Source organism: Anneissia japonica, unplaced genomic scaffold, assembly GCF_011630105.1.
Source record: "Anneissia japonica isolate Jap-2015-1 unplaced genomic scaffold, ASM1163010v1 scaffold4240_len331602_cov119, whole genome shotgun sequence".
Lineage (NCBI taxonomy): Eukaryota > Metazoa > Echinodermata > Crinoidea > Comatulida > Comatulidae > Anneissia > Anneissia japonica.
This window is the reverse complement of record NW_022698708.1, coordinates 178,706-196,265: the sequence shown is the minus strand read 5'-3', so window position 1 is coordinate 196,265 and position 17,560 is coordinate 178,706. Positions and strand designations below refer to the sequence as shown.

General features: G+C 33.6%; 1 protein-coding gene across 1 annotated transcript in view; it reads left to right on the top strand.

Annotated features, from left to right (window-relative positions):
• LOC117102738 (hemicentin-2-like) overlaps positions 1-17,061 on the top strand; it is an 18,437-nt gene extending 1,376 nt beyond the window's left edge. The window contains exons 2-9 of the mRNA XM_033243142.1: positions 6,639-7,009; positions 7,907-8,167; positions 9,195-9,455; positions 9,701-9,808; positions 11,071-11,196; positions 15,491-15,606; positions 16,000-16,044; positions 16,686-17,061. Coding sequence (XP_033099033.1) covers positions 6,916-7,009; positions 7,907-8,167; positions 9,195-9,455; positions 9,701-9,808; positions 11,071-11,196; positions 15,491-15,606; positions 16,000-16,044; positions 16,686-16,805 — 1,131 coding nt within the window. The 5' untranslated portion in view covers positions 6,639-6,915 and the 3' untranslated portion in view covers positions 16,806-17,061. The remainder of the gene's footprint in view (positions 1-6,638; positions 7,010-7,906; positions 8,168-9,194; positions 9,456-9,700; positions 9,809-11,070; positions 11,197-15,490; positions 15,607-15,999; positions 16,045-16,685) is intronic.
• The last annotated feature ends 499 nt before the right edge of the window (positions 17,062-17,560 follow it).

Below are 17,560 nucleotides of genomic sequence, written 5' to 3'. Positions count from 1 at the left end.
CCGCTATCACAATGCCTGGACCACTCCCTAGGAGACCAGATAAAGGAACTAGAGTAACATTTACCCTGCCTCAGCCATCCAGGTGCCCAGTAAGCAACCACCAAGAGAGAGGCCCTCAGAGAGCAACAAAACATGCATTGTGATACTTTGGTGTATTTACGTGTAACTATTGTTTAGTACAATTACAAATGAGGGTCTTGAACGCTGCAGTTGAGGTAGAATTAACAATATGTTCTGGCAGGTGATTCCACTCTGCTGCGGTGCGTGGATAGAATGAGCACCGTACTCGCGCGAATAAGCGCTCGGGCGCTTAAAATATTTTTTTCACTTTCTGAGGGGCACTTATTCAAACGTTTTCTTGAAAACTCAGATGGGAATGTGCTAAAGGTCGGAAAAAGAAAAAAGAAGTAGGATTAGGCATAGACAAATATGTAGAAAGAGTCAAGTTGGAAATATACTGTTTGTCCAGGAATAGGAGCTTTCAGCAGTCCAAGAGAAATCTCCTCACTTTGATATTGACCTAAGAAGAATGTGTTTCCACTCAGTAGCTCAAATCATGCCAACAACCACAGTCCCAGGATTGACTGGATTATTGACTTGCTAAAAAGAAAATCTTATGAAATTATCGCTTATTCAAACAGGGCGCTTATTCGCGCGAGTACGGTACTTGAAATAATTTACTGGTGAAAGAGGGATATGGTATGTTTTCACGCCTATTGGTTCTTCTGTTGTTTTTGATGTTAAGTTTTCATTTCAATTGCCTATACTCATCAATTTTGCACTTGAAGATAAAAAGTACGGTATATTTCATTCTATGATCTATAGTTTATGAAATGTTTGAAAATAACAATGTCGCCAACAATGCTCTATGCAATTAAATTTTAACATAATTGTTTCCGCTTTCAACACAGTGGGACTTTCAATACAAAACCCTTTAATTGAGTGCTTTTGCTATACTAGGAAGAACTGTATAATAAAGAATCGTGAGGAAACAATTCCACACTGACGCCTCCAAAACAATATCTAAGCAGCGCTATTCTTTATACTTTATTTGTATTTATTTTTTTTCAATTTCCAGGTAGACCTATCAACTTATATTAAACTGTTCCAAGGCCTACTTACAAGTGTAATTAAAAAAAACCCCCAAAAATACTCATACGGCGCTGCCCGAGTTACCCACTTCAACTTTTATAACTTCAACGATTATAAGGATTGATCATAACTTAAATTATGGAGGATAGTAATATTAGGGCTATTAAGAATGGTATTATAGATATTATTATACTACATGTATTCTGTGCTTGAGATAAGCTTTTTTCACAAAACAAGACAGGTGTGGTTACAGTACCCCTGTACTGTAAATATGTTCAATAAACAAGTAAGTAAATAATGGTTCAAAAAAAAGGGGGAAAAAAAGAAATAGTCGTGACAACAGTCGTACAGGCATGCCCTCCTGCTTCTTATTTCTACTGAGACAAAATATAAAAAAGAAGCTGTGTGTTTACACATACACTACAAGCAAATTCAAGGTCAAACCAATGAATAGCTTTACAGAACATGTAGGCGAAAACAGTTGTTCGTCGAGACAAGGTTTCCCAATCCAATACAGGAACTCTAATCCAAGGCTCCGAATATCTCCACCAACGAACTGCCAGTAAATGTCAATACACTTTTCTTCTTATACTGCTTTTTATTATGTAATATGAACACCAATCTCATGCTCAGTATTTTCAACTTAAATTAGCTTTTACATACTTTTTACTGATTGTTTATGCTAGATAATTAATCTGTGAAGTTAAGTTGAACATAAGGTCGATTGTGTAAACTTTAACTACTTTATTTTTGTAATGAATACATAAAAATATTTCATAATTGTTTACCCCGGAAGAAAGTGTTGCAAATTTGTGTCCCATATCTAGACCGTCGAAATACTAAAACGTGCTCCGGTGTTTCAGTGCCTACACTGTCGAATCGTCGGTGTCATAATACTCTGTATCTTCAGAGGGGTAAGTAAGACGTTTAAAAGACCAGTAGGCCTATGCAGCTTTGTTGTTCAGTAATTTTATAGTTAGGTAATTATAGGCCTATAGAAAATAATCTCAACAACACAGGTGCCTACACTGTCGAATCGTCGGTGTAGGGGTTACTAAAATGTTTAAAAGACAATAGGCCTATGTAGCTTTGTTCAATGATTCTATAGTTAGGTATAGTATATAACCGCAACAAAACAGAAACAACAAAGATTACATTAAATAATTGGCATCACTAGTAAGTAAGTGAATAATGTATTCGGCCACTACTCTTCGTTTTGTCAGTGGTACAATTTAAAAAATTGAAAAAGAAATACTGTACAACATTACAAAACTTAAAACAATACAACTGACGTATGATATATATATATATATGTTCCAGGGACCTATGGTCATAAACACCTTGTTCAGGGGAAGACCACCATAACAATAAATAAAATACCCAATACAATTATGCCAACGTATTACACGCTGCAGTATGCATTTATTTCTTTATTTTTAATTACAGTATTTCTTATGACAGCCAATAAAAAAGGTGCTTGTGAAAATGAACTGGAGATCAACATTATCAATTTAATTCAGTAAATTTTGTAGAAACTAACCAATTAAGGTTAAGGTTTTACTCATTATATTTGACACTAAATACACACATGTATACGTAAGCATACTGGTTTTACTTAAAGGAAATTGTTTAATATGTTTCACACATATTTATAATATTTATCATAATTTATGAATATATAATTTTGATTTAGGATGCAATAATATCGTAATTTCTTTTACACTAATCTTTTTTATAAAATTTTTTTAATGGATTTTAAGTACTTCAATATATTTATGAATGTTAGGCCTAGGCCTATGTGTTTAATTATCATGTATTTTCTTATATGATTGATTAAATATATCTAAATCTGAATCTGTGAACATGGTGACGGGTGTCCTGTGTGAAATTTCAGGGAATTTATTCCCCTTTTCTGCAGTTATACGATAAGATAGACGATTCTTGCATGCATGTTGTATTTGGTTTCATAAATGCATAATATTACAATATTTTAGTTATATTATGTACTTTCATTTTTCATGCTTTGCCGGGCTTCGGTTCTTATTTTACCCACAGCTTTTTTTTTACACCCCACCCCCACCTCTTAAAGCTACAGAATGTGTTAAAAATAAACGTCAAAATCAGTCCTCAAAATACTAGAACCTGGAGATTTTCATGATTTTGGTGGGAGAGTATTTTTTATAAATAAAAAAAATTGACCGGTGTAGCTGACAGTGACAAATTTTTCACACTACTATTTTTTGTAAAGATAGACAACGCTGAGTATACACAAGGTTGATATTTTTATAATCTACTATTGTATTATCTACTATTTGATTAGGTTTATTATGATGATAGTAGTTGGACAGTAGAAAAGCAATTATCTTCCAATTTATTTGTTGTGTTGTAGTTGATTTGAACTGTTTATATTCTCAGGTAGCATCAGATATGATATCAAGACTTTTCATTACTTGGGCCTTGTTGTACAGGTAGTTATGTCATAATACTTTATTAAATTACATCTAGGCCTATTTTTATTATTACTGCAGCTTAGCTCAGTCGGCCCAACTGGCGGTCGCCACTAGAGCTCTTGGTCGTCTCTTCAATTCCTATCGATGTTTTGTGTTTCAGAGGGCTGAAGTGTAAGTTACGATATGCACACCGTTTTTCAGAGAGAAGTTTAATCCGTTTGTCCCTGAGACAACTATGGTTGTCTCATGTTTGTCCCGTGTGCATTATGACCCATGTCACTTCGGAAAAGAGTAGAGGATCGTCTCCCAGTGTACTGGCCAATCACCATCAAGAGGACTCCAGTGGAAATAAGTCATTTTCAGACTTTCGGTGTGTTTTCCTTACACATCAAACATGCAACTTCCATCATTACATTTAAATCTCTTCTTAAAAGCCATTTGTTTATCTAACTTATGTCATGGATGATAAAATGGCCCCGAAACTGCTAAATACTGGGATGGTGCAATATGCGCTACATAAATATAACATTATTATTATTGTTATTATTATTATTATTATTATTATTATTATTATTATTATTATTATTATTATTATTATTATTATTATTATTATTATTATTATTATTATTATTATCCGTGGTGTAACGTATAATAAATCACTGCCAACAAAATCTGAATAAACCTTGAAAATTCCAATTAAAAATTTTGAATAAATCACCTAAAGGATCAAGAACTTATTAACACTAACCCCGGACCGTATTCAACCCCCAGCCCGCAGGCCAACTCTGCCCTTCCAGTGATTTTAATCCGGCCCACGCAACATTACTAAAAAATAAATCATTTTTTCCCGCCGATATGCAGTACTGTACTTGCAAAAAAGTTTTACGTTAACAGGAACACGACCACCTACTCCAGCATTGTTAAGAAGTTTGGCTTTTTCTGAGTGTAGCTCATTGTACAGTATTTATTAGATTGATGGGTCATAAGAGATTAAGTAGGGGAAGGGGAGAGGGTAACTGATACGATGTCTATCCACCATTGGAGGCGCTCAGCGGCGGATCCGGAGAGCAATGTCTGTTGATTCCGTGGAAACTGTGCTTTCAAAACGTATTTTTACAGTCGGAAAGTGTCATTTCCAGGAATCTGAAGGTGTCTAATTTTAATTTTAACTTTTTTTTTAGGTAAATGTGGGCGGTTTTTATGGTATCAGGATCTTCATCGTGCAATTTCTGGCTCTGGCATTGTTTCTAACTACTTAGTACATGAGTGGATTTTTTTTTGTGCTCTAAAAAATCTTAGTGGGTAGGTAGGAGAACCTGCAAGTTTTTTTATTTACCCTTCTCCATGCTACTGCATTCCCTCATTACGGCATTACAAAACAAGGCCTATCATACTCCAATGTTAATAATAAGCCTATTAGGCTGTTATAAGCCTATAAAAGAGAATGGGTGTGAAGGGCATTTAAAATAAAATTATAGGCCTATTTTCCACAATTTACGTCGGGCGGCCCGCCGCTGGTCTCAGCAAACCAGAAATGGCCACCAGCTTGAGAAGGTTACCCGGGTTATAAAAGACAGACTTTTATCTTTATTATGATTGGCTTCTTTTTTTTTTTTTAATGCATCCGGCCCTGTTAATGGTTTTGTAATGCAAACGTGATTTCACCCGACACGATAGAAGATGTTTTAACGAATTTCTCCGACTTTTGAAAAAAAAATACTACAAAACAGGAGCGATACAGGAGGCCTCCTTTTTACGCCATGAAGCAAACTTAACTATAAGATGTGCAACTAAACAAGAACAACTCACAAAAATACAAACTAAAAAGACCATTAGCAGTGGTCACCAGAATATGATTTGTCGATCTGGCCGTTCAGGAAAGAGCCCAGAATCAATGGTCTATTTTGTTTGTGCTTCAATAAAGTTGGTGGCAGCCTTTATGCCTTGTATATGGGTAACAAAAAGAAGCACGGGCTACGTGGCCAAAGTTTTGTACAATAAAATGACATTATAGTCCAGCAGTTTAGGCCTACATAGGGAACATTTTGAAAATGTAGTGTCCTTGCAAAAAAAAAAAAAAAACATTTTTGAAATTTACGCCCATTAGTTTATTCAAAACATGCTTACCCATAAAAACCATCTTTTTACAGCGAAAAAATGATAGAAACACTTCCAGTCACTGGTGTTTTATTATCTTTATCATAATTAGGCCCTATCCAGTTAACAAATCAGGGAACACATTATTATAATTTAATAATTTTTATGTTCAAGTTAATAATTTGTACGTTACTGCAAAATGAGCAAGTTAATTTAATTTTTTTTTTGTTTATGATTTTGGTCATTTTCAAGAGACAGTACATCTTTAAGTTTGGGACTCACGTGAATAGCGCCCTCTAGAGAACGGAAATGGTAAATTTGATTTTTATATATATTCAATATAAAAGAGTACTTTAAACTAATTCTGGTCTTTTGTTTATATAATGGTGGTGTCATGCATAAAACTATTATTGACAAGTATTTTTTATCTTTTAATGTAAAAAAATGCAATAATGCCGCCCTCAAGTGGCGAACATTTGTCAAATTAAAAAAATATATATATATTGGATTTTTTTTAAAGGGAACATGTTTATATAAACTCCAGAAAAATATATTAACATTTTTGATAATTGTCTTAGATATTCCTTGTACTACTCTTTTCCCAGGTGAAACAAGCTGAGCAAGAAATAGGTATAGTTGTAGGAATTATACTAATAAAGCTGCACTAGCACAACAGATATGACAAAAGAATTAGATAAGTCAGTGTTACAAACCACTCTATATATTATGAGCATGAACAAAGTGCAATAAACTGGAATGAATGCATCTTGTGCCAGATAGTCACTGGCGAGCCTCTACATGCACTTCCAATCCCAAAAGACACAACATTGGAACATGATATATAATGTTGCTGACAATCTTATTCAATTTCATGAACTTAATGCATTACCAGTAGGAGTAAACATGGACAAACGTATAGAAGCGGGATCAGGCAATATATTACTTTTCGAGTACTAGTAATCAAATAATACACACAGTGATAATGTTTTTTATTTCCAGTTTTATCAGTTTATGTTCCGCTGTAACTGTCAGAGTATTTATTGATGGGGATGCTGTTGAAGGCCAAGAAACACGATTAGTTTGTACCATTAACAAAAGTGATCCTACAAATACTAATGATCCATTGATTAGATGGCAAGAGGTTGTCAACGGCTCACCTGTGACAATAGTGGCGTATCAAGTTACTACTGGTGCTGTACAACCACATTATGCTGATAGATTCAGTGTTGACATAGATGGCTCTAAACTTAGGCATACTCTTGTTATTGATAACACGATGCGAACTGATGATGGCACATATGAATGTTACGTTAGCGTTATAAATGATCTACCTTCACCAGTATCTGGTGCAGTCACAATAAGTGTTGCATGTGAGTAGCTTACAACTTCAGCTCATCATTGGTTTGAACTCATTCAATATTCTTATTGTTGTTCATAACCATAAATCAATATGTAACGTATTTATGGGAACACATGTTCATATTAATAATCCAATTTGTAAGTTTTTATAATTTTTAATAGTCATTTATAAAAGTTAATACACTGAGTAAATTCAGGTGAATTGAATGATTTGAATTCACGTTTACAAATACAAGAACACGTTAATACAAGAACACTAAATTTCTATGCACAAAACAGAGATCGATTTTGATACACCAAAAGACATTTGAAATGACACAGAGGGATCTCATAAAAGTTAATAAAAATGTAAATAACACAATATATTTTATTTATTTATTATTATTATTTATTTATTTAGGCACACACTACATGTGCCAAGGATTGTCAATAGCGAATATATCACTGTCCTACTTGTAAAAGGAATACCCAAATAAAAGATAGGTTACATAACCCGCGGTGCTATGTCGACTCTTTTCGGTGATATGCCCAATCTCCAAGTGGAAAAATAGACAAATGAGAAAAAATGATACCAAAACTTCCTATAGGCCTATTATCGTAATTTTTCATAATATTTCATACCGGTAATACTTTTACACCAACTGGATTTTGAATGATACGAGGCGTGAATTTCACACGACCTTGAACAGCCGCTAGGCGGATTATGTGTTATGGATTTTAATTCACCCTTTTTTTTTTATTATAGAAAAAAAAATGTATTTAAATTATTAGATATTTCTTTGGTACTGAAAAAAACCAGGTGAGTGAAGTGAAAGGATAGTCCATGTCTAATATTTTCCAGTTAAAAAAAAACACAGAAGTGGATAGTTGAGTGATAACAATTATATTAATATATTTTTGTATTGCAGTTTTAGATTCAATATCGTTAGACGTTACTCCTAATCCTGTTGCTGAAGGTGAATCTGTAATGTGTGTGTGTTCAGTAAATGCCGAACCTGATCCAACAATCAATCTCTATAAAGATGAGACTCTGATCAAGACGGAAACAACAACAAATCTAGCATACAATATAGACAATGTGACGAGGAGTGATGGAGGAAACTACAAATGTGAAGCAAGTAATATTGCTGGTAGTGATACATCACAAGTTAAACAATTGGACGTTCAGTGTAAGTGTCTCAACATGATTTTATGAATATAATTTTTCATTTTTCTATGTATCAAGTAATTTGAATTTTAAGACAAATAAAGTGTGTTGCCCAAACACAATGACAATTGGAAGTTTGTGTCGTTTAGTAAAAGTTCTTTTTAGTACAAATCTACAATATCATTAATAAATAGTTGTCAAATTACAGTATAGTTTAATGTAATAATTCATGTTGAACAGCATATTAGTCAATATCTATTTTCATTTGAGTCAATAGAGAAAACTGGTAGGAGTGGTTTTTATAAGAGACGGTGAGTTGTCAAGTATTTTTCAGCATTATGATTACTTTAATTAAAATAGATGTTTAAAAATCAGTCAATTATTACTGATTTTTTTATTTGTTAAATGTGTAAATCCAAATTACATAGTACTATGATGACAGCTATATTGAATTAATATAACATCCAGAATGCCCTATTGACAATTTCGCATCTGATATTGCTATTTCTACCATGCTTTCTGTTAATGATTTTTAGTAACTCAATGCAGTCTCAATAACCACACGGAAGACTGTATTCCAAATAACAGACAGTATTTAAATGCTACAAGTCAGCTTAAGAGTGCTTGACAATGCCGCCGTGAACACGTGTTGAAAAAATGATGATATTAAAATATGCCTATTACAATATGAGAGTTATGTATCTATTATTTTATTATAAAAAATATACTATGATAAACATGGACATTATAACGTAAATAATATTTCTGGTAAAATAAAGCAAATGAAAGACAACAAGAATATTCATAAGGTAATTAACATAAAATGGTTAAATCACTACAGACTTATTTGCTAAAAATAACACATATATAATTACTTCTTTTAGTTTTTTCCCCTTATTTTTTCATAAGTGCATAATAATAAAAAGAAGTAAAAATAATTGAGAACATAATGAATTTATATGCTATGGTTTATATTCAACCTTTTCTTTTTACTTTGCCTTTATTTCGTCTTTATAATTCTAACGGATCACTATAATTCTGTCCTCCAGATAAACCTGAATTTGGACTGGCAACCGAAGACACTGTTAGTCAGAATGAACAGTATGTTATTAAACTTGAAATATCAGCTAATCCTAGTGATGTCACTTATCAATGGACCACTGATCCTTCTGGAATTGAAGATGCAGACACTAACCCAGCAACTTTCACAGTCAATGTACCAGATGTTAACGTCACAGTGTTTACAATAAGAATGAATGTTGCTAATAGCATTGGATTGACATCAAAGTCGATTAAAATAACTATAATGGGTAAGCTTGAGCTTGAGTAGAGAAAGACTGCTAATCTACTGATGCTCTTAGGATTGAAGATAGACACTAAGGCATCAACGATAAGCCTTCAGTAGCATCACATGTCGGTTGAAATTAACTGTCTTTTGTAAACTTTGAAATGTTTATCTTTTAAAATGAATGTTCGTGAATTAACAACTAGGCCTACTGTATAATGTTTTACGTACATATGTTGTGGATTGCAACGAATGGTATTTTTTTTGTAGTAAGTCCATGTGCTGACGAGCCCTGTGGAAATGGTGGGACGTGTTCAGTTGTTGAAGAAGGCTACAATTGTAGATGCACTGATCATTTCGATGGATTAAATTGCACAAGTAAGTAACTTAAATATTAATTACTAAGCATAATATTAATTAATTTTAAATAAATTATTAATATTAAGCATAATAAAATATATAATCGATACTATACAACCAATTACATCATATAAAAAGAAGTGTGTTTTAATGAATTTAATGTTCTTCAAAATTCTAATTTTCTAATAGCAAAAAAAAAAAAAAAAAAAAATCAGCTCACGGGTCCTGAAAAGGTAGGTCTAGAATCCTCTTCTTTTTCCCCTTCTTTTTGTAGCACAAGGGAGGGGTCAGGACCCATGATCCCCTCCTCCCAGATCCACCAATTTGAATTGCGAGAAAATGTAACTCGGTCGGGTACTGGATAAACATTCTCTTTCCCATCCTTCTCCTTCTTCCCTCCTTCTTTTTTTGCATTTCAGATCATACAAAGTTCTCCAGACATTATATATTTTTCGCCAAAAAGTGGGGGGGGGGGGGCCCGGGCCCCGGTTCCGCCGCCCATGAATTACATCATATAAAACGTTGCAGCATTACCAGTTAAATAAAAAAAAATATTCAAAAGAGTCAATGTTTCAATTCGCATTGTTTTTGTGTAAGGTATTTGTAGTGAGTGGACTAAAATGGTTCCGGGGGGCCCTGCTGGGATCGAGGTGGCGGAGCTCAGACATATTTGATAATTTAAGTTCTGAAGATTTATATACGGTTTTCAGTGGCGGATCTAGAAATTTGAAGAGGGGCAAAGGAGAAACTTTCACAGATGGAAGAAATACCACCTCAGCTCCACCATGATGGTTGGGGCTGAGGTAAGAAAATTTATGATTATAGCACCTTCAAATGACCAGAAATTGCACTATCATACAACTCGAATATCATTTTTTCCCTTTTTTTTATTTTGAAAAATTGAGGGGGCTGGGCGATTGGGTTTCTTGAATCCCCACTGTCAATGGGGGATCAAAGAATTTGATATAGGCAAGGAAAGGACATTTACAGATTGAGAGTCCATATCACCTCAGCCCCACCCACCATGGTCGGGGCTGGGGTAAATAAATTTATGATTATGGCACTTCTAGATGGCCGGAGATGGCACTCTCAGACTTAAATTTCATTATAAATTTCTTTTAAAAAAAAAAATAATTTTGACAAATTGAGGGTGGGGTATAATTTTTGAATTTTATACCCTGGAAAATGTGGATTTTCGGTAATTTAGAGGGAAGGGAGGGTGCAACGCACCGGTCAGACCCCAACCCCCCTGACGTCATCAGTTTTATTTGTGTTTATAGACTGCATCTATAAGGATGGCTGTGACTTGGATAAGGGGGACACGTACTACAGTGACGGGAATGGTGTTTGTGGATGCTACTGTGGTGGTTGTAGACAATTTGATAAAAATACAAATCATTGTGAACGTGAGTACACAATAGCCCTAGTCAGCTGTTGGGTTTTTTTTTTTTTTTTGTAATATTGCAAAAAAAGATGAAGACGATGGCGTATAGGAATTTTAATGCTAAAATACATTGCACCCGTCGATTAATGCGTTAGATGTTAGTAACAGACCTAGCATTCGGGAAGAATTTTCGTCATTGCATAGTAAACGACTAAATTATTGAAAATGCGAAATTTTGGCGTTATTTGTATAATAAATCATGTTTAAATAACATCAATATTGAGTATGTGTTGCTGTTGTGCATCCAATCCATGTGAAAGGACTTATGCCAATCTATGTGAAAGGACTTATGTATCTGTGCATGTGCATAATAATCACTACATTATACTGTTTTTCTCTATAAAAATGACAATGTTGCTGTTGGTTCGCTCCATATTTTTATAGTTTTAAAAGCAGTGTCCCACTAAATGTCAACCTCAAGTCAATGTCTGATGTCTGCCTAACGTCTTGAAAAAGATGACCATTTGTATCAATACCAGTACCAGTTTTGATGTCCACATTACGAAACGGTTACTGTAGTCGCGATATTTGTTTTGATTATGTTGTCACATTTATAGAGAAACCAAAAGGCTATAATATGATGTTATTTAACTATTTTGCCACTATATCTTAAACTACTGACTGTTCAAATTCCCAACCGTGTCAGAAACAATGGGATGATCTTTGATTTACCTAGTCATGAACAAGCTCACCACACCATCAGCACATGTACAACTAAAATTATACCTCTATTAATTACGTTACATAAATATTGTCAGAAAGTTCTTATCCTATTATTCTTTATTTCGAAACGACACTTTTACAACAGTGGTACTCGTCCGACACGATGCATCCAAAGAAAAACAAAACCAAGTAAATCAAAGCAGATCAAATTTAAACACACCCTCCTCCCCCGAAAAAACATGATTGTTTTAAACCTGCCTGCTTTCACCCTTTAACCCATGTATTGAGACACAAAACCCATCACTAATTTGCACCTACAATCTAGGTCCCTAGTTCGTAATTAATTTGTTTAGGGGGCCAAATATTTTTTGAGTTGAGCTCCCGGGCAACAGATAATATCTGAGTCATAAAGCAACTCGTTATAATTTTTTTGGTAATTTCAAATTATACTTTTTATTGTGCTACAGTACGGATACAATGAATAACTATTGTAATTGTATTGTGTTAGAATCCCTTATTTGTAATGCTTTTTTGATACATTCGTCAAAAAAATAAACATTTCTTAAAGATTCGACAGAGAATACAGTCACCGATTTGTCGGTGCAGGCAGGTAAAATTCGTGCGATGATTTCATAACTACGCTAAGATACGACTACGTGCTTGTAGCCCTCCAGCTAACTTCGTGCCCTGAGTCTTTAATAATAGGTCTAGAATATTTCTATTAAACGTTCAGTTGGTTTAGTCATGGACCTATTAATTAATAGGTCCATAATTTAGTTTATTAGGGTTCATTGATTCAAGGATTTCCTTAACTGTTCATAATTAATATTGAATTTGAAGTAACTTTCTTCGGGTTCTAATTAACCTTGTTTTACGAAAGCAATTTTCAATTACAATTCAATTTTCATCGCGGTGCATGATATCGTCGCGGTGACGAAACAATTAAGTTTTTTTTTTGCACACGAACCTAAAAAATCAAGCCAAGCGGCCACTAATTGAAAAATAGGTGTGATATTTATAGGCCAAAGAGTACGTACTGTATGTTTAAAAATGATTTCCTGATTCCACTTTCCTCTATCTCTTAAGTGAACCCGGATGCAAACCTTTTAAAAAGACGTTTCTAAAATGTGCTTTACGCTTCATCAGAATTTCGAATGCATCAAGAGTCAACAATCAATCAATTGATTGGATAAGCTTTTTTTTTTTAAATCATCGACACACCTGTGTGGTGTAACAAGACAATATATAGTGAAAAAAGCAAAAATAAAAACAAATAATATGTTCTGCCTTATACATGAACTTATATGAAAAAAATCATGCATCGGAAAAATACTGGACGAAAATAGCCGGGGAAAAATAGCAGGCCGAGAGAAAAAAAATCCCCCAGATTAAAAAAAGCTGTGGGAAAGATTAGAAGGTGGCAGTGCCATAGTGCCATTTTTAGTAAATTAAAAACTAAAACCACCTCGATTTTGAGTCTACTCAATTAACAATTCTTCCCAGGCTTTTCTTGCTGATTTTTTCACACTGGTCAGATTTAACGGCTCCGCGGGCCACTTTTGGCACGCGGGCCGCCTATCAAGAACCAAGAATCAAAGCTTATAACGATACGACTCGATTAATAACTAATAACAATTGTTTCCATAATTTTTAACATTAAAAAGAAAAACATAGTAGGCCTATATACAGAGGAGGGGTAAGAAAACATAGGATGGTTCTATAACCATAAGCATAGATAAAAATGGCAAAATATAAAATATAATTATTATTTTATTAAAATGCAGTGCAGCTACTTACATATTTTATATAATATAATAATATACATAATATTTCATTATTATTTATTTATTTTATTATTGTATTATTGTGGTTGGTATGGCATCGAAACTAAAATTGCAACTGCTACATGAATATAGTAGACATACTGGGGTTGGCGGTTAAGAGGGACAATTTCTGATTTGCAAGGATATTGGGGGTTTTTTTTTCGCTTTTGGAAGGAAGTAGATATGTTAAAAGTTTCCCACACGAATAAAATAGACGAGCGGTACTGGATAAAGACAACTTGGTTTCTTGCTTCAAACAAGGTATCCATTCGTAGAAGTCTTATGGAGATAAGCCTATCTAAGTGAACATAAAAGGGTCGGAGACCAGGACATATCTTCGACTTTAAATTGACAAAGATTGAAAACGTTAAATACAGACAGAAGTAATAAAAACTGTCGATTAGCATTTTAAGTAACAGTATTATATATATAATGCTTAAATATGTTATTTAGTTAAATAAATTAAATTTAACATAAATATGGAAGAAGCATATAGGAAAGAAAGAAGAATAGGAAAGAAACTCGGAGCGGCTAAAATATGATACCGAAAATAAAAAATAAACAATAATAATCATTTTGTCATTATTGTATCACGTTTTTGTGAAAATTTGTAGTCACTAATCATCCGAGGTCAAGGTGCCGGCAGCCTACATGTTCCATTCATTCGACGTCGAATCCATCATGAGTGGATTTCCCTCATGATTAAAAATACGTAACGGTACAGTACTGGGTTTGGTCTACAAGAGTTTGTGCTTCGAACATTTCATTCATAGAAGAAGCCTTTATATGGAGAAAGTGTACCTTTCCAGCAAGGTTTGCCTAGGTCGAAACTAGCTCCGGCTATATAAAATTGATTAAAAGATTGGAAAAGGTATTCAAAACTCTGAAAAACTCTGTGACTTACACAGTTTTTTTTACAGTATTTTTTTAAAATAAATTTTATTTGATATAACGGTATAATAAATAATACTTAAATAAAGCTATAAATAAGTAATGTTAGAATTATGTTATGGTTTATTAGAGTTTTAAAAAAAACAGGAAGAAGGAAGAAAAGCAAAGATGTTAAAATTTGTACCGAAAATTTTATAATAATGATAATGGCTCATTATTACATTTTACGAGTTTGTAGTAAATTTTGGACACAATTCATCAGCGGTCAAGGTGTCAAGCCTACACGTTTCGTAATCTGACATCGAATAATGATTCATCATCATCACCACCATCATTATCATTGTTATTATCATTACCATCATTTATTATTTTCATCATCATCATCATCATCATCATCATCATCATCATCATCATCATCAACATCATCGTCATCATCATTACCATCATTATCATCATTATCAGACCGTATTGTCATCATTATCATCACCATTATCATTATTAGACATATATTATTATTATTATTATTATTATTATTATTATTATTATTATTATTATTAAGGCCTCCTACTCCTCCTCCCCCTCCTCCTCCTCCTCCTCCTCCTCTTCCTCTTCCTCCTCCTCTTCCTCTTCCTCTTCTTCTTCCTCTTCCTCTTTTTCTTCCTCTTCCTCTTCTTCTTCTTCCTCTTCTTCTTCCTCTTATTCTTCTTTTTCTTCCTCTTCTTCTTCTTCTTCTTCTTATTATTATTATTATTATTATTTGATTTGCTACTGTTTTCAATGTCATTATTCTTTATTTAACATTATTACATCATAATAAATAATTATAATTGAAGAGGTATAATGATGTAGACCTACTAATTGTATGTTCTCCTCTTGCAGTCTGTTCAGGCTGTTCAAGTAGCACGAGTCTGACAATTGGAATGTTATTTGTGGGCATCATTGTTGGAGCTTTCTGGGTAATTGGTGGATTGATCGTCTACACGAGGATTAAACAGGTTTCTCAGAAAGACATATTAACACAATTATTGTTCATGTTCTATTCAGGATTATTGCTTTCAATCACCAAATTAAACAACATTCCCATTTTTAAGGTATGAGCGTGCAATTCAATTTTCGGGAACCTAGAGGTCCATATTCTGCCCCAGAAAAGTATTACAAAATGAAGCAATCTTTTTGTATTTGTTAATTTTCTTGTGGTTTATCATTGTGGTTTCAACCTCCATTCTGTAGGCTTAATTGGCAGGCTTTCCATTGTTAAACTTTAATTAATAAATAAACATATAAAGTAATTGTGGGCAACATAAAATTTAAATAAAACAAATAAATAGAACGACAGAAAGAGGTACGACTGCAAATTGTATTAATATTTTTTTTAAATTTCAATTTAGAAGACAAAAATAGACAAGAGAAGTACGGACAAGAGTAGACAAGATGTAAGTTTTTAATATTCTAATTCACCTCTGATATGTGTTACGGTACCATCCACTTTGTGCCACGTGCACAAAGCCATGGTATCTGTAGGCCTAATTATGTGTTTCATTTTTCAACAAGATTTAGGTTGATATTCTATTGATAACGCCTTCCTAGACTTACCCTTAAATTATAATACGTTGGTCAAACGACAATGGTTCCGGTACCGGATCCCTATCCACATCGTTGATAACACTGATTCTTTCCATACTCAGGCCTACCAATGGCATGCAACCGCTTCGGTTTTTAGGCCAAACAAATTCTGATACCAATGAAAAAACATACAATATGCCGACTGGCAGTTGATATTCTACGGATTATTAAAAGCGTTTGTATACTTGTAAAATGTAGGCCTACTCAAATATTTAAATCTTTGGGAATAGGCCGTCTAAAAGAATCTATAAACCCGGTCCCGGTTTATATATTTTTCGAAACTCGCACACTTGATTGTGTTCTATCATTTCCTCGCTTGTTGCTTAGTTATCACTATGGATGAGCGCCAGTGAGAATGTGTTTTTAAGAATGTATTAAAAGCGTATAGATCCATTTCAATTTTACAAACGATAAATTACATTGATATTTTGCATTTCATATCTCGACACAGACTTACATGAACTACACGGCAGATAGGCCAACTGCTGGCAATGAAAACCAGACTTACCAAGATCTACAATATAGAGAAGAAGAAACAGCTTATGTTAATTTGAAGTCGGGAAAGAGATAAAAATGTAAAGAGGAGCAGTATCTGATTGGAGTTAATGCGTGTTGCTTGAACAAGGATCATGATAATCCATACAAAATTTAATCAATGATGATCGTACAGCAACGAATCAAAGAATTGTTTAGCTCTGTCCATGTTATCAATTTTGTTGACAAAAAAAATATATAGTATGTAAATATATATATACATGATGTGCCTATATGATCATGATGTGATGTCATCAGACAATATTTAGGCATTTAAAAAAAATATAATTTGATAGTCTGGTCAAGTCCATCGTTTCACTCCCAATATGATTACATAACTCACGTGATAAAAAAGTGGGTCGATGACACCATGAGTGTCCATAGCAAGTTAATCAAAGTGTACATACAACAATACAGTATTAAAACACTAGGCTTAGACTAGGTAGCATAAATTATGATGAAACAACCTTTCTTTTATAAGTTTAACTTTGTGTGACTAGACAAACTTTTGAATGTAATGAATCTCATATAAAGTATCGAACTTCGACGCTTATATAACGGTAACTAAATACAGTAGATCACAGTGAAGATAACCCCACCCCTTAAAAACATAGGGGCCTATACAGTAAAAAATCTACAAAAATACATGCTCCAGTAGGTTATATCATACTATACTAAGAAGAAGATCATTTAGGTCTATAGTGGTATGCCAAGAAAACATGATTGCAAGGGTGGAATCTGAATAAATACCTCATTTACACTGATGGGGTAAAAAATACTTAATAAAGTATG